Below are 17,997 nucleotides of genomic sequence, written 5' to 3'. Positions count from 1 at the left end.
GCTGGTTGCAGGAAGGGGGAGGAAGGGTGTAGGGAGCAAGTGGCTCCTACACCAGGTAAGGCATCCCCAGATCCCAGGCAGGCCCCAACCAGGGTAGTGGGTAAGTACTGAGGGACAGCCCCTGGGTTAGGGACCCTGCCCTTAGGTGTGAGTGTGCAGTCTTGTCAGTGTCACAGCTGGCAGTGATGTGAGCGCTGACAAGTAGGCACAGTGTATGTGTGCAGCACGGTTGAGGCAGGTACCTGGTTGAGTGCAGTGGATTGCTGCAGGTATGGTGTGAGTGCAGTGGGTTGCTGCAGGTACCGGTTGAGTGCAGTATGGTTGCTGCAGGCACTGTGTGAGTGTAGTGTGTTTACTGCAGGTGTTAGGCTGAGTTAGTGAGAGGGGATCCGGCAGGTGAAGGGAGAGGTAGTGTGGGTGCAGGGAGTCAGTGACCCACCTGCATAGGACAGGCTACCCCGTAGGCCCGTAGAAGTGTTCCCTCAAGTCACCAAAGGTTGCGGTGCTGCAGGGACGGCCATAGTGGTAGCGACCATCACCCTTACTGTGTAGACAGCTAGGAACAAAGGGACGAGCGTGCAGAGCAGGCTTGCTGGCGAGTCGTCTGGGACCAGACGGCTGGACATTGAGACCCAGGAGGCAGACCGCTAATTCATCTGACCCTTTGCGAAGAGGTACCGGTCACCACCGTGACCGGAAGGTACTATAACAACAAGTGCACCAACACCGGTCAACAGGCGCTGATCCCGCCTTAGGCTAAACTCTTTAGGAACACTGAGCGAGTGGTTAAAGAACTGAGCCTATACAATATACTATACATGGACACGGTGTGTGGGGCACGCGGTGAGGGGACGGAGACGTTGCTCTTGATGAGTGGGCAGCCACTAAGGTTATACCGTTAGAGTAAAAGTACATGTTATGTGTTATTGCTATGTTGCATTATTACAGTAAAAACCAGTTACAATCATAAGGTGTTGTATGTTTCTTGCCCAGGGGAATCTTACATCACGGGGATCCTCGGTAAGTGGAGGCGCTGCGCTAAGTATATGTATAAGTGTTACCCCAGGCTCCCAGCTAGCGGAGGCTCAGTTCTCCTAGAACCGCAGGTGTCGTACAGTGACCGGTAGTTCCTTTGGGAGGGTTCAGAAAAAGGGCTACACTAGTATACTGGAGGGTTATTGCCAAAGTGGAAGGGGTATATCCCCTCCTCCCAACTGACTGGGATACACGGTCATTTTACTTTCATTTATGTACACCCCTTTATTTTAAGGAATATATTAATAAAGTTATTTTAAAATTTCTTATCACTACTTATTACTACTATCAATTCACTTTAGAGTCATAGAGTACTATTAGCTGAGTTCTATTTCTTTTGTGTATTATTACTATATTTCTCAGCACAGCACCATTACTCACCTACTTATTTAGAATGACCATTAGCTGAGCAGAGGTTCCCGTCCCCTTTCCCCCTCCCCTATCTGTATAACTATTTAAAAAGGTGCAACACCCCCCAACGCCCCCAATATTACCTATTTTGAAAGTGATGCCATTTAAATATTGCCAAACTTTTTTCTATTTATTTTTGATTTTAAGTATTATTTAAAAGGGCCCAAAGACTGCAGTAACGTGTCCACATGGTAACTCCTGCTTTTTGTTCACACTTTCTCCTCTCCACCAGGCAGCACAGAGATCTTTTCCAAGCAGACTAGATTATCAGATTTTTTTTAAATCTTCTCAAAGAAATTTGTTTGAGTTCTACTAATGTACGTAAATGAGAGCCATATTATTTAGATAATTTTTTTTTTAATGCAGTTTAAAAAAAAAAAAAGGTGAGCATGTGGAAAGAACTAGAGATTGAGCAGGCACTATATTGTGAATACATTTTTAAAAGAATAATAAATAAAGATGCAAGTAACTACCCAATTAACAAAAAATAAAGCCGACCATCAGTAATTTGGACTGCAATGCTAAGACCAATCAATTGGTCCGTCCCATGCAGTAGCAAATGCTGCCACAGGTTACCCAACCATGCTATAACCAACCTATCACACGCTCACATTTATTGAATATACGTGCTTGGTAATTCATCAGTTATTTATAAAAACTGCTTTAGCTGGGATTCCCTCAGGAGAGGGTTTTGAAACACTGCAATAGAGACTACTGTAACTTGCTCTATGTACGTGGTGTAAAGATGTGTGACATTTTCGCACGCTTAGTCAAAGTTGGCAAATATAACCTATTTCGATTTGGATTTGGGAAATACAATACAATATTACATTGCATTTTTGATTACTATCATTTTCAAAATCCGATAGAACTTGTAAAAAAAAAAATTGACGCTGTGGGGCTGTTATTTTGGCACTTTAAAAACTCCAAATGGTCAATTGTTAGCAATTTGGACCATTGGACCATTTCAGTAGAACTCTTGGTGAAAGAATCTGCTTAGACACAAAAAAAAAAAAAACTTGCTGACGACTTAAGTATTATTGCACAAAAAAAGGGGGGGGGGGTCTTTTTAATCATTATTACAGTATGTACACAATTTGTCACCCTGATGAGAAGTAAAACGGTAGCAAACATACAAAAGCCTAAATGAGGCACATGCTGTACTTTTTTTTTGTTGCAAGAATACTTGAGGAGTCAGCATGTTTTTGTGTGCTGTTCTAAACAGATTTTTCAGATTATCTGTACAGTGTGGTGAGGGTGCTGGAAAAGAATGCAACTGATGGGAAAGGGGAGAGTTCTTATTGTTTATAATTAGAACTCATGGTGTCAAAAATTAGATTACATTTTTTTGTGGATTTTTTGAAAAGTTAGTACCAAATCTAGCGAATCTCTAGTGGAGGGTGAGCCGATAGAGTAAAGGCTGTTTTTCCCATAGAAAAATAAAAATACATTTAAGGTTGAGATGTTACTTTTTAATGGCTAAGTCATGTTAAAAGACAATTGCAAATGCTCAGGACCAATGAAGCCCCCTTTTTTTCAATGTGTTATTGTCCATTCAGGAAAAGAGAGTATTCTTTAAATATAATGGTTATAAAGCTGTATAAAAGTGATTAACAGTTGTTGCTGCATAATTACTTGTATCTAGAGCGCAATATGTTAATGGCCTCTGGTGAAGGGGTTAATGTCTGTGGACTAAGAAAAATTAACCACTAAAACGAGATACTGTATACCGATGTAGCCAGGTCCCCCCTGCCTGTCGCGCCCCCCTCACCTTGCCGGCGATCGCGGGTGCCACCGAGCCCCATGGCGGACCCGTTGGCCGGGTGCAGGAGTGGGGGCGGATAGGAGCTTGTGTGGGGGTTGCCGGGGACGCGTGCGGCCGGTTGCTATGGCCGCAGTCGCGTCGCGAGGGCTCCCGGCGGCTCCCAGTGCAGGGCGCCGCCATGTTGGACTGTGCACGCATGCGCAGTGGGTATTTCGGCGCATTGAGCAGACGGGACGTTCGCGCATGCGCAAAGGAAGTGCGCGCGAGGTGCCAATGGACCTATTTTGATCTGGTTTGAAACTGATTGGCCGGCGAAGCCGGCCAATTCAGTTAAACAACAATTCTACTTGTTACCAAGTAGAACAAAGAAAAAACCAGTCAAACAAAAAAGTAAATGAATCCAACAAGTACACTGCTAAAGTGCACTTAAAACAGAAGGGTTAATTCTGAAGAACCCTTGATGGGGCGAGGTGCCAATGGAAGAATAGCTCCCAAGAAGATACAGTCCCCCAGGGTGCACAGGGACAGAGTCAGGTGACGCCAGGTAGCCAATAGGGCTGTAGGATCTCCCTGCAGGGGAGATTGGATACATTTGGCTCACTGAGCCCACGTTAGTCGGCGTCAGGAGCAGCAAGGGGAAGGAGGTAGGGTGCAGGAGTCAGTGACTCCCTGTACTAGGCCAGCAGCCCCCCTAGGCCCCAGGCAGCCCTGAGCCACTGTGTAGCTTGTTGTGCTATAGGGACAGGCCCTAGATAGGGACACTGCCCCTTTAGCTATTTGGATAGTCAGGGACACAGCGCTGAAGCCGTGCAGCCCTGCGAGGTGGGTTCTGGGCTCAGAACGCCACCAAAGACACTGAGACTAAGGTGATATTATCCACGCCGGAATTCACCCAACGCGGTGAAGAGGACGACGTCGGATCAGGCGGAATCCCGGTCGTAGTCTGCGGACCCCGGGGTAGGAGCCCCGGGCAGGTATCATTCTTCAAGTGCACCAACGATCCTACATTATACTCACACGGTACCAGTGGCTGCGCAGTCACACATATCATCTCACCTAAAGAGTGCGGGACATATTGTGTGGGGTTATTGGACACGGGGTGGGATCACCCGGTGTAGGTGGGAGCATCCTGCGAGATGCAGTAGTTAGTGTCTCCTCCAGAGAGGAACACCTGTTATATATGAATAAGTATTGCTACAGTAAAGTCATTGGTTATTTTACATGCGGTGTGTGGAGTGATATATATATATTTGTCCTGCGAGGAACCACTCCTCCTCTGGCGGGAGCCATCACAGGTGGAGGCGTTGCACCACGAGATTACGTTATATGTATGTACCCCAGGCTCCCCGAGCGGAGGCTTAGGCTCCTGAAAGCCACACAGGTATACACAGCAAGTAGTAGCGTCTGTATTCACAGGGAATACCCATTACACCAACATTAGATATTACTATAAAAAAAAATAACCAGATGTTAAAAAATTATTACAAGAAAAGGAAACAGTGCAAGAAATCTAATGGTGTAGTATAGTAAGGATTCTGCTCGATCCATGCCGGGTTTTGCTGTCAGTTCGTGTTTTCCAGGCTGCTTGCCCTTTCTACTCAAATTGGCCATTTTGGTTACTGGCAGCCTGCTATGTAAGGCTGCACTTCCTGGTGGGAGTCGCCGAGCAAAGTTCTGTGTTTCTGCAGCTCCTGCCGGTCTTTGCTTTCACCCTTTCCGTTACCTGTTTGGATACCTGGTTGCTGACCCCGGTCCGTGACCCCGACCTCACTGCCTTCCACCTGCCCTGACATTTTGCCAGGACTTTGCACCACTGCCGCCTGCCCTACCATCGATCTGCTCCAAAGGCCCATCCCCCCTCGAGGCCGCACTTACCCCCTTTCGTTACCCATGCTCTCCTCGTTAACTCCCCTCTCCTTGTTACCCCCTTACGGAACCAGAAATCAAGGCAGAACTCTTTCCCATTCGTGGACCCACTTATCTGTGCATTTTGTCATGGAATTGCCGCCCACCAGGGGTATGACTACCATACTGGTCGTAGTTGATCGCTTTACACGTCAAGCCCATTTTGTTCCCCTCAGGAAGCTACCTACACCTCCGAACTTTCTGAAATCTTTATTAAGGAGATATTTCACCCACATGGAGTCCCGACCGTTATGGTCTCAGACCGCGGATCCCAATTTTTCTCAAGATTCTGGAAGGCCTTCTATGAAAGAAGAATGGGCCTCTCCCTTCATTTTCCTTCTTCCAACCATCCCCAGTCAAATGGACTCACAGAAGGGGCTGGCCAGTCCCTGGAGCAATTCTGCGATGTTTTGCATCTGAACCACTACAGGGCGACTGGGTTGATCTGATCCCGTGGGCTGAGTTTTCCCACAATTCCCAAAAAAAAACTGACACACAAAATACCTTCCCACAGCAGCACATGGTAACTCCTCACCCTGATGTCATGGAGAGCAGAGGTGGGCAGAGTTCTGCAGCTCTCTGCCTCAGTTCTCTGCCTGAGTTCCGCCCCCAGCCTCTGCTGCCTGCTCACTGGACCTTATTGGTGCAATATTTATATACATATGCTCATTAGAGCAATGGAGTGTATCAAATACCAATCTTGACATATACATTGCACACCATTATATCAGGATACCACCTACTATCTACCCAAAATCTCTCTATATGCATCATACTTGGAGTCTTTCTACAATCTCATTTAGCTGTTCTTTAGACATCCTATTATATGCACATATAATTTTGCATATTATACACATTTCTTGGATACATGGACACAACAGCTGAGTGGCTTTGCTTATATCACCACGACACTTAGAGGAATTTTATACATTTTCTATTGTAATACTTCATTTCATTGCGTATATTGTATATTTTGGATGTATTAACGTGTTATTTTTTGGTTTTATGAAATAGCTGGTCCACTTTGATCTATTATGATCGCCAATCAGACACTATCTGAAGGGCTATTGCAGTCCTAGCTATCTATTTACTGTATATAGGGTGCAACAATTGGAGTACTTTGATCCCTTGGATCGATCTCGTGCAATTTGAGACTTATCTTACCAAGGCATTTAATTACTTTACATTATGTATTTTGTTTATACTTATATGTTGTTTATTTTATTTGTTTTTATAGCTTTAAACATTTTTTTTAATCTTGTCATTGTGAAGCCCTTTGGTGTTATTATTGTCACCGACCCTTTATCTGATCCATACCTGATTTAGGAAAGGTAATGTTGAAGACATCATCATCCCGCACCTGAAACTCATTCTCCACGTAGTCTAGTCTCTCTTCTGAGTACATTACTGAAGAGAAGTTAATGCCTTTGTGCAGAAAGTAGTCTGTTGACATTGTGCAGCTGAAAAGTATAAAATATTAAGTCAGCAGGAAAAATATCACAGTTGAAGAAACTTGTGAAGTTTCATAAGCTTATGTCCAATTATATGTATGATGTTGGCCCATTAAAGGCTTCAGCATCCATTGCCATGCAGTAAATGTCAATTTTTCTGATGTACATGACATTAAAAAAAGTTATGGTGGGTAAAAAAAAAATGCTACAACACTGCTAATTAAAACCAGAGACAGAACATAAAACACAGACAGAGCTCAGTGCACATCCAGTGAAACTCATACACGGTACAGTGCCTAAATATATATGTATAAATATCTATTAAATAAAATGGTCTTTTAGTTTAACATTTTGGACAAATTGTTGTAAGCCCTTGAGCCAACTGCACGGCAGACCACGTTTCAAGGGTCCCTAACACTAATATAAATTCTTAATAACCTGTGCAATACCAGGAAGAATGATTTATAATAAATCTGTCAATATTAGTTGCAAAGTTCTAAGTCTGATTGAAGCTTTTATTCACCTGTACATTACCAGGAAAAGCACTCTGTATTAGAGTTGTCACAATCATACTGCAAGCAAGCAAGTTCCCCTGAGAGTGGGAGATGCTATGGAGTGAGCTTTTAACCATTTAAATTAATAATTTTTGTACAACACTGCTAAGAATGGCTGTCATGATTCTAGGGAGCATGCACAAAGACTCCACCTTGTCTCAAATAGGACATGTGTGCGGTCCTTCAGGAGCAAGGAGGTGAAACACTTTACTGCAGAGAGAGAAGAAGCAGCATCAAATGGAGAGACAAAAAGGACCAAAACATGTCAGAGCCTGTGGATTAAGGAAAGACTAACCTGCAGGTTGAGTAACGTGTTATTGCAACTATCTATAATATATATTATCTCTAACTGTGCATGCAATGTCTTGTATATAATATATACCGTGTTCACTTATGTAATGTCACGGTTGTGCTCGCCACAAACCAGGGTCGGACCGCGTGGCTGAGGTAGGGTTGTATAAGCACCGACCTTAGACCGCGCAGGCTGATCCGGATTGCGCAGTTTGTAGTCGTACATAGCAGGGTCGGGACTGGAGAGAGCAGCGTAGTCAGTGGACAAGCCAGGATCAGGATAGGAGACATCAGGGTAAACATAGTCCAAGCAGGGAATCGGCAACAGGAGATCAAGCAGGCCTTCCTGCTTCAGCGAAATTGCTGCAGGTCGGGAACGGGGTTTGCGCGAGTGGCGTCCACGGCCCATGGCGCCGGTCTCAGGAAGGAGAAGGCTGACCGGAGTGGGCACACCGCCAGGCAGCACTGGTAAACCAATGCTTCAGCACAGGAGTCCAGAACGAGCCTGTGCGGGGAGAGAGCAGTCATCTACTGTAAATAAGTGGTTGGATAACATACCTAAGGGACAGATAAGGAGGATCAGGAGGAATTGCACCTCTGATCAAACTTATCAGGGAGCAGTCAACCATTTTGATTAAGAGATTCCTAAAAAAAAGAATATATGATTCCAAGACATTAGATATTGTAATACAAGAGGTCACAAAAATGGAAAGAAAATATCTATTACAGCCCCAAAAAAGTTGTTAATGAGAGGGATACAACATTTTTATACCATTCATCACTCAATATAATAGCGAATCACAAAACATTAGGAAAATTATCGAAAAACATTGGCCTATTTTGAAACAAGATCAAATCCTTAAAGGATTTTTTACAGGAAAGACCACAAATTTTTTCATCAAAGCCCCCAACTTGAAGGATACATTGGCCCAAAGTGCCTTAAGGAGAAAGCCAACACTTCAAATTTCAGTGATCAATCTAGAAAGGGCACATGGTTAGAAAACAATCCAAAAGGATTCTATACTTGTGTAGAATGTGTGGCTTGTAAGGCTGTGCTTACAGTCGCTTCAAAATAAATGTATTGAAGCCGTCGCGTGCGCTTATAGTAGGAGCCATGCGACAGCGCAACGAAGCGACGGATTGGTCGCGATCGCTGGAAGTCACTTCAATTTGATTTTTCCAGTGACCGCAGCCTGGCCGGCACTATAAGCGCAGCCTAAGTGTGACATCAACAAATGCAAAAAATTCACTTCAAAACAAACAGGTGAGGTTTTTGCAATTTCAAGTTTAATAAGCTGCAACACTGAATTTGGAGTGTATCAATCTAGAGTGTCCATTCGGCCTTCAATATGTGGGCTGCACAACAAGACAACTGAAAACTAGGATTTTAGAACATGTGAGGAACATTAAAATAGGTTTAAAGAAATAATGTTTAACTGCTGTAGCAGGGTCCACCTTACCCTCGCTGCTGCGGGGGCTCCCGGCGGTATCGGAGTCAGGGCGCCGCCATCGTGGTTGTGTCGTGGAGGTTCGCACATGCGCAGTAGCGACGAGGCGGCCATTTTGGTAAAGGAGAAGTGGCTGCAGAGGCGCTCTGTAGCGCAGGGACGGCCCACAGTCGCGCATGCGCAGTTAGGGCGATGCGGCGGCCATTAGAGAGTTGCGCAGGCTCAGCAGAGAGTAGCGGCGGCCATTACAGATCGCGCAACCGGCCCCAATAGGAAAGAGGGCCATGGGGGACTACAGCTTTCCCTGAGAGGAAAGATACATTGTTGTGTGCGCAGTGAGGAGTCAGTGAGACTTAGGAGACAGAGGGGGAAGGAAGGGGGGCAGAGAGCTGCGAGCTTCTGCCCTACGCCAGAAGTACCCCGGGCTAGAGTTGAGGCCCTGACTCCCCACTAGTGAGGGTGGGTGGTCATAGGGACAGGCCCTTAGGTAAGGACCCTGCGTCTTCAGCTGTGTGATAGGCAAGGACAGAGTTACAGTGCCTGCTGTAGTTCTTTAGTGCAGGGAGAGAGAGAGAGAGAGAGAGAGAGACCCTGTGCAGTTCCTCAGTGCAGGGAGAGAGAGAGATCCTGTACAGTTCCTTAGTGCAGGGATCAGTGATAGTGCTTGCTGCATGTTCCTGTATGCTGTGTTGCTGATCCAGAGACTGTCCTTACGGTGCGACGTCCGGCTGGACCCCATCCCACGTGGAGGTACAGATCAGCGCTGGACCAAGCGGCGCCGGTAGACCCTTTGCGAAGACACCCACCTGGGCAGGTATTTAAAGCCTTCCACACGTGCACCAACTTTACCTTGCTCCTCACATGTGACAGGCCTGTTCATACACTTGGGTGGGCTTGGACTCTCTGGACACGGGGTTGGGAAGGGGAGTGTATGGGTATAGCCCAGTTAGGGGCTAAGAAGGTTATACCCCAGTTAGGGGCAAGGTTATAGTTGCCAGCTAGTGGCACATGTATCTTGTTGTGTATTGCTGATGTATGTGTTATGTTATATTCTGCCTATAGTAAAGACCGTTGCTATTTTACATCTAGTGTATGTGTTCATTTGAATGTGTCCTGCAAGGAACAAGTCCCGCTCTGCTGGGAGCCATCGCAGGTGGAGACGCTGTACCATATACTATTGTTCCAGAGGATACACCCCAGGCTCTCACTGGCGGAGGCTCAGGCCTCCTGTGAGCCTAACTGGTAAAGCACCACACCGGTAATACCTATAGATTCTCCTCATATGCACCCTATCTGCGATTGGGGGGGGGGGGAATATGGGTTACACTGCATTAAGAATTGTCATGAATCTGATCCAGGAGGTCTCGGGTTTATTGGAGTGGATCATATTCCAAGACATTGGGGGTGGGGGGGGGATACAGTACAAACTATTTCCCAAAGGGAAAGCCTATGGATCCACAAACTCAAAACCTTGAGACCCCTAGAACTAAATGTGCACGTTGACCTAAATGCTTTCCTCACATGACATTTGAAAGATATCTCTGCTATCTTACAGTCTGAAGCTTTTAAAGGATTTTTTAAAAATGTTTGTCCTAAATATATTTTTAGAGATTTTTAAAGGTATATTTGTAAAAATATTTTTAAAGTAATTTTAAGTTTTATTTGTACAGATTTTTATTAGCTCATGGTTCAATATTAACAATTTACAGTCTGTTTTCCTGGCCCTTGCTTCTACTTTTTCGTAGTTTATATATTGATTATCCCCATGTTTTTTGTGATTCATGCAGGAATATCCTTATATTTATGGATATATACAGTATATATTTTTTCTACATGTAAGAAAGGTTTTAGGTCTATCCAGAGTCATCTATATGCATTTTTTGGATTTAATATATCCCTCAGATATACTAACCTGTTTTTGCATTTGTTATATCCCTCAGATATGCTAACCTGTTTTCTCTTTTACTTTTTAGTTGAAACAATCTTATAAAATAGTAGAAAGAGACAGTTTATGTAGAGATTCATGTATTTTATCTTATTTTCTAAATTTATTGTTTTATTGTATTTAATGATGTATTACATTTAGTTTTAAAATGTTTATTTTATTTTAAATACCAATGTATAAAACTCTGTAAACAACATTTTGCTATGTCATAACTATCAATGTATTTCTTTGTACTAGTAAATTGTGAGACTGTTTGAGATTAGTATTCTGACAGCTTAGTCTAGCAATAAGAAACAGCTTTTGGACCAATTGCTAGGTTGAAGCAGCTGAAAACGTGTAGGCTGTGATAACGCAGGGTATAAAAAGAGATTGTGGAGACACAATAGTTAACCCAGAAAAAGTCTATGCACGGACGAAACACGTTGGGCATTTTGAGCTTCAGAGGCCACTGTACCCACTCGAGCAGGAACCAGTGCGGTTGTTGCGAGATGGAAGCAAGGCAACCCTGGTACACGAGTGAGAGACGCGGACCGGAGGAGACCTGCACGTAGACACGTGCACAACAAGAAACCGAGCCAGGAGTTGGGTTGGAGTACGCCCTAAGCCACTCTCTGCTTTTGACCAGCGGGGAAATTGTGAGTTGTTCCTTTACCCTCTGTGTTGTTTGTTAAAGAAAGTAACATGTTAATGAACCATATTGCATGTTTCTGTGTTTCCTTCTCTACGTGAGGTTTCTCAAGAAGCAACTACTTCAGAGGATTCTTTTGCATGGAGCTGCAGTAAAGTGACATCAGTGTTTATTTACACACAATCACTGGGTTTATTGCACTATTATATTGCGCCATTCTTATTCACATACATTTGCGCCACGAACACCAGGTTCTTTAGTTTAACCATATGAATAAGTAACTTGAATTCTGGAACCTCATTCTCAAGGGTTAAATATAATACAAATATGTAGCAGGATCATGGGACTAATAGTGGCTGCAATAGATCACCACATATATAGAAAAGTGGCACTATAAACATCACCCAAATTTGAGTAAAGATTTTGATTAATCACATTATCCAAGATATTAACAGAAGGGGTTAACTCACTTGTATTCCGGAGTACCGATTGTCCGTCCTGGTGATCCGTGGACGTCCAGAGGTGTGTAAAATCCCCTGGAGGTGAAAATCAACAGTAGAAAGTAGAGAGACTGCGGAGAACTACCAATGAAGGGAAAGGAAAAAAAAAAAAATCAAGAGGGGACTCCCATAAAAAGTATCTTTATTGGATCACAATGTCCTCTGTCCAACCAATCTTGTTGCAAAGTTGGAAGAAAGTTTGCCCAGAGATATCCACGTTTGAAAGGTCTTTACACATCAGGAAGCAAATTTAAAAGCCCTAAGCGGAGCGATAATGCAGGAAACACATATAAAAGTGTTAAATAGGGCCTACAGTATATTTCGCCCTGGAAAAGGAGATATACCTGTAAAAAGGAACTGGGAATATGCCCAAAATGTGGCTCAGAAAAAGAAGACCTAAAAGACAGATTCTGGGTGTCATGTACGACACCCCTGTGAGCACGTGACCTGCATACGGGACAATGGTTAATACTCAAACTCGCAAGTACTCCCACTTTTCACCTACGCAGAGGTCCCTCAAATGGACAATATCTCCCCTAAAGGACAAGGATTAATACACAGCTTGCAAGCTGCCCCACTCTTCACCTTCACAAAGATCCCCTAAATCTGTCCCAATATACCACCATCACAAACGGAACACAGGTGGGCACGTGATGCAATCAGGGTTAATATACACGGCTACTCTAGCCAACTTACCTTTCTCCTCCGCAAAGGTACCGCTAAGGGGGGGGGGGGGGGGGGGGGGGGGGGGGGGGGGGGGGGGCTGCAATAATATCTATACACTGCCACACCTGGGATATGCAATAAGAAAAACTATGCACTTTAAACACAAATGGAAAATACTGTCATTCTCTCCAGAGCGTCGCAACCAAGTTCATTCAGAGTCAATGCATCGTCTCCGGAAGGCATTATTGTGTGTGTGCCGAGCAGTGTTTTTCGTGAACTTCTTTGTCGTTTGTCGGCACAGAAATGCATTTCTAGATGGTGAATCTTGTATATGGTTTAATATATATTGACATTGTGATGGTGAATTGAATCGAGAACGGAATTGAAGGCAATGGCTTGCCTCCCGGAGGAATCTTTGTACCTGGGTTAGGTAGTGTAGTTGAGAGTATCGTACCATTCAGTCTTGCGTTATCCTGGGGAATTCGGTTGTGAGAAGTTGATGGAGGTCTCTGGGCAGACACGTGAGGTACGCTCCAGCAGTAATTGATGTAAGGGCTGGGGATTCTGGCCGCTTCTCCATGGCGGCAGTATATCGGCTTTTCTAGGTGTGGGGGCTTATGTATTCCGGGGCTTGGTGTGCTCGTGAGATTGGGCAGTACCTCCACATCATAATATGCGGTTTTCGGTATTTCAACTGGGGTAGCTCATCATAATGAGCTATAAACTATGGGTTTATCCGTCAATGGGCTGAGCCCCCTCCTTATTGCTCGGCCGATTGCAATGGACGATTTTGGAGAGTATTGATTGTAGAACCATCGGTACACTTGTGAGCGGTGTCCACAATGAGGGCGGTGGGTCCTACCGACTGTAAGTGTCCAATGGTGGGGTTCCATTGGTGGAGCTGACTCAGGAGGGGTTTCGGAGGGTGGGGAAGCGGTTTTCTGCTGTCTGTACTTGCAGTTCATGGATTGTGAATAGTTCGTCCTAATTGGAGTTTTATTTTCATCTTTCTCTGGGCATTTCTTGGAAAAATGTCCCTTTCAACCACAGCTGTAGCAATGACGTCACTGGAGGTCAGTGGAGCTTTGTACGCAGGGGACGTTCTCCCTGACGGTTTGACTTAAAGGAGGGTGGCTTGGATCGAGAATCGACTTCATACTTATAGGGTCCTTGCCTAGAAGGGACGTTTCTGTGACAAGTCACGAGTCTTCCAGGTGTTTGGAACTGAGAATGACCTCCTGACCCTGTATCTGTTCCATGAGATCCTCGTAGAGGAGAGAATTCTCAGTGGAAAGATTGCAGCAGATTCGGGCCACCAAAGGTGATGTGAGGGAGGTCCCACAGAGGAAGTGCTGATTCGGTAGTCGTCCAATTCGCCATCCTAATGATCGGGCTTTGGGTGGACAACAGAGCAATAGTGGTGCAGATCGTGAAGGAATTAGAAGGTCTCATTGTCTATGTGAGTGGGAGATGTGAAGTAGTGAAGCTGTGTGTAGGGGTGTTGTGTGTAAGTGTTGTGTGTGTAGTGTGTGTGTGTGTGTGTGTGTGTGTGTGTGTGTGTGTGTGTGTGTGTGTGTGTGTGTGTGTGTGTGTGTGTGTGTGTGTGTAGCTGGTGTGCGTGCGTGTGTGTGTGTGTGTGTGTGTGTGTGGAGCTGCTGCTGTGTGTGTGTGTGTGTGTGTGTGTGTGTAGAGCTGCTGTGTGTTTGTGTGTGTGTAGAGCTGCTGTGTGTGTGTAGAGCTGCTGTGGTGTTTGCGTTTGTAGAGCTGCTGTGGTGTTTGTGTTTGTAGAGCTGCTGTGGTGTGTGTGTGTGTGTGTGTTTGTGTAGAGCTGCTGTGGTGTGTGTGTGTGTGTTTGTGTTGAGCGTGTGTGTGTGTGTGTGTGTGTGTGTGTGTGTGTGTGTGTGTGTGTGTGTGTGTGTGTGTGTGTGTGTGTGTGTGTGTGTGTGTGTGTGTGTGTGTGTGTGTGTGTGTGGAGCTGCTGCTGTGTGTGTGTGTGTGTGTGTGTGTGTATGTAGAGCTGCTGTGTGTTTGTGTGTGTGTAGAGCTGCTGTGTGTGTAGAGCTGCTGTGTGTGTGTAGAGCTGCTGTGGTGTTTGCGTTTGTAGAGCTGCTGTGGTGTTTGCGTTTGTAGAGCTGCTGTGGTGTGTGTGTGTGTGTGTGTGTGTGTTTGTGTAGAGCTGCTGTGGTGTGTGTGTGTTTGTGTTGAGCTGCTGTGTGTGTGTGTGTGTGTGTGTTTGTGTTGAGCTGCTGTGTGTGTGTGTGTGTGTGTGTTTGTGTTGAGCTGGTGTGTGTGTGTGTGTGTGTGTGTGTGTGTGTGTGTGTGTGTGTGTGTGTGTGTGTGTGTGTGTGTGTGTGTGTGTGTGTGTGTGTGTGTGTGTGTGTGTGTGTGTGTGGTATAATTTATATGAAACGGTTTCAAACTTGATCTAGCAATGAAGCCCGAAGGATTATTATTGGGAAACTTCGAAATCATAGGTGAGAAACAAAAAGTGGAGTTCCAAAATTGATCATTATAATTACTACCATAGGCAAGAAGTGTATTTTAAGAGATTGGTTAAAAGAAACTGTATCGAAAATATCAGACATACAAAGATAACTATTGACGTTAATGTATTTTTACAAAAAATACACATATTAAGATATAGAAAAGGGGGCAACAAAATTCTTCAGGAAATGGGAAACCTATTTGGATTACTTACGCCCGGGACAAAAAGGAAAAAAATAAACATTTTCAAAGGTACAGAATGAGTCATCTTAAAGAACTTTAGAAAACAGCAGAAAGAGAAATTAAATGGATGGGTATTAGTGTAAAAGCGCTGGTTATACTGTGGTGATAATTATGGTGGTGTCAGGAATCGGCGTTCTCCTCGCTCCCCACACAGAGCACTCCCTCCCCGCAGGGAGCCCCTAGACACACAAAACAATCCTGCCTTACCGGCCTCCACGGCTCCTCGCCCCTGCCGCCGTCGCGGGATCACTCCCCTCGGCGATTCCTCTGCTCAGCGCCGGGCGCACCCACGCCCTCCTGCACGCACACCTGCACCATCCACTGGCTCGGTTCACACGCATACACGAGTTACGGAGCACGCTCAGTCTGCACACTCTTATTCCCGTCCCCCGGACCTCAGGCTCCGCCCCCGCACACTGCACGGGCATACTCAGGTTACTAACAAGACTCACCTGGCCTGTTATGCCTTCACCAATCTGCAGTGTCTCCCTGTAGCTCTTCCTGTCCCACCTCCGTTCCTAATTGGACCTTCCTGCTTTATCTAGCTCCTCTCTGCTCTCAGTCTTTGCTCGACATAGTCTCTGTATGGAAGTACTTCTGGATTCTCTCAGTGTTTTCCCAGGTTCTGACGCGGCTTGTACGACTACCCCCTCTGGCTCTCGATCTCGGCACTCCTTGGACAACGCTCACTCTGGTAACCCCTTGAACACGGCTTGGACTACGACCTATCTCCACTCTCCACTCCCTGACTTCGGCAAGGCATCATTCACTCTATCTCTACAACCGGTTCCAGCAAGTATTGTCTACCTTACTACACCTGGCCTGGCAACGCTTCATACCACACTCCGGACACGCTCTCTTTACTGCGGGTGCGTGTATTACCACTTCCCCCTTCAGCTCAGGGGACGGGTCTGGTCTGCGGGCAGCACCGGCGTAACATTATGTCGAACCCACAAGACGCAGACCAGACCGAACTTCAACAGTTTCTCTCCAATCTGCTTCAGCAAAACCAGGCCATGGCGGATCAAATTGAGGCACTTACACGTCAGGTCGCAGTACTCTCAGACAGGGTACCGACCGCGACCCCGCCAGATGTAAGCCCCCACTCCGCAAGCACAGTTAGCAGCTCAGATGTAAGGATTCCTCCCCCCAAGCCTTATGCAGGTGAACCGCAAGATTGTAGGGGTTTCCTAAACCAGTGTGAAGTGCAGTTTGAAATGGCCCCCCATCTCTACAATACTGATCGCAAGAAGGTAGCCTACATTTATAACCTCCTCACTGGCAGCGCCCTGGCTTGGGCTTCCCCGGTTTGGGAGCGACGTTCTGACCTTACCCAAGATTACCGGGCATTTAAAGCCGAGTTTCAACAAGTATTCGATTCTCCCGCTCGTCGGGAGATGGCATCTGTTTCTCTCCTCCAGATCACTCAGGGACGGCGAATGGTGACGCAGTATGCTGTGGAATTCCGGACTCTAGCAGCCGAGACTAACTGGGGACAAGAGGCTCTCGTCTCCATGTTCTGGCAAGGCCTGGCAGATCCCATTAAGGATGAACTCTCTCGCCAATCCAGGCCGGATCAATTGGAGGTCCTCATTGATTTGGCTGTCCGAGTGGATCAATGTATCCAGGTACGCCGCTCTGAGCGTCAGCGCACTCGCGTCCATAACTTTCAAGTTCCGTTCTCCAGTACTCCCAGCAACACTCCTGCTCCCCCAAGTGCTACCATACCTCTTCGTCCTGCACTGGAGTTGCCAGAGCCAATGCAATTGGGGGTACAACGCATCCGCACACCGATACAGCAGTTCCGCCACGCCTGGGGATTGTGTTTCTACTGCGGATCCATGGAACATCTGGTTCGGGAGTGTCCACTGCGTCCGGGAAATGGGAACACCCAGTGAGTACAGAGGGGCTCTCTCTGGGTGTAATGTCTCCACTCTCTGGGTGTAATGTCTCCACGTCCACTTTCTAAAAGTGAACTCCCTAAGAAACTTACATTTCCAGTCTTCCTTTCAGGCGATAAGTTCAAGACTTCTACCGCCGCTTTCATTGACTCAGGAGCTGGAGGAAACTTCGTGGATCTTGAATTCGCCAGGTTAAACCGCATACCACTCGTGAGAAAGAAGGTTCCCATCGCACTCGGCGGTATCGATGGACGTCCTCTTACCCCGGCCCACATCTCCTTAGAGACGGCTCCCTTGCTTCTGTCCTCACATCTGCACAAGGAGATCTTAGTTCTCGATGCCATTCACACTCCTGGGATACCCATCACCCTTGGTCTTCCTTGGCTACAGCTTAACAATCCTCTCATTGACTGGACTTCCTCTGCTCCCATTTCCTGGAGGCCGAGGTCAGACGAGACTCATCAACTGCTGGCCAATACCTCTGTTCTCGAAGTTATTCTACCTTCCGTTTACCATCAATTCCGGGACGTTTTCAATAAGGTACAGTCAGACCTCTTGCCGCCACACAGGACTTACGATTGTCCGATCGATCTAGTTCCAGGTTACTCCCTACCCAAGTCCAAGACCTACCCCTTGTCGTTACCAGAATCTCACACTATGGATGAATATATCCAGGAGAATCTCAAGAAAGGCTTTATTCGTCACTCCAATTCCCCAGCAGGGGCTGGGTTTTTCTTCGTCAAGAAAAAGGACGGGTCGTTGAGGCCTTG

At 46.0% G+C, this 17,997-nt stretch overlaps 1 protein-coding gene across 2 annotated transcripts in view; it reads right to left on the bottom strand.

Annotated features, from left to right (window-relative positions):
• LOC142497484 (sulfotransferase 2A1-like) overlaps positions 1-12,044 on the bottom strand; it is a 29,596-nt gene extending 17,552 nt beyond the window's left edge. Inside the window, exons 1-3 of one of the 2 annotated variants that reach the window (XM_075605329.1) lie at positions 11,904-12,013; positions 7,971-8,057; positions 6,434-6,576 (exon numbers count right to left, since the gene is read on the bottom strand). In XM_075605329.1, coding sequence (XP_075461444.1) covers positions 6,434-6,576; positions 7,971-8,041 — 214 coding nt within the window. In that variant the 5' untranslated portion in view covers positions 8,042-8,057; positions 11,904-12,013. Of the gene's footprint in view, positions 1-6,433; positions 6,577-7,970; positions 8,058-11,903 lie in introns of both variants that reach the window. The other variant, XM_075605330.1, reaches the window with a different exon arrangement.
• Between the last annotated feature and the right edge of the window lie 5,953 nt (positions 12,045-17,997).

Source organism: Ascaphus truei, chromosome 6 (genome assembly GCF_040206685.1).
Source record: "Ascaphus truei isolate aAscTru1 chromosome 6, aAscTru1.hap1, whole genome shotgun sequence".
In the NCBI taxonomy this organism is placed as follows: Eukaryota; Metazoa; Chordata; class Amphibia; order Anura; family Ascaphidae; genus Ascaphus; species Ascaphus truei.
The sequence above is the reverse complement of the archived record's forward strand: the minus strand, read 5'-3'. Positions and strand labels throughout refer to the sequence as shown.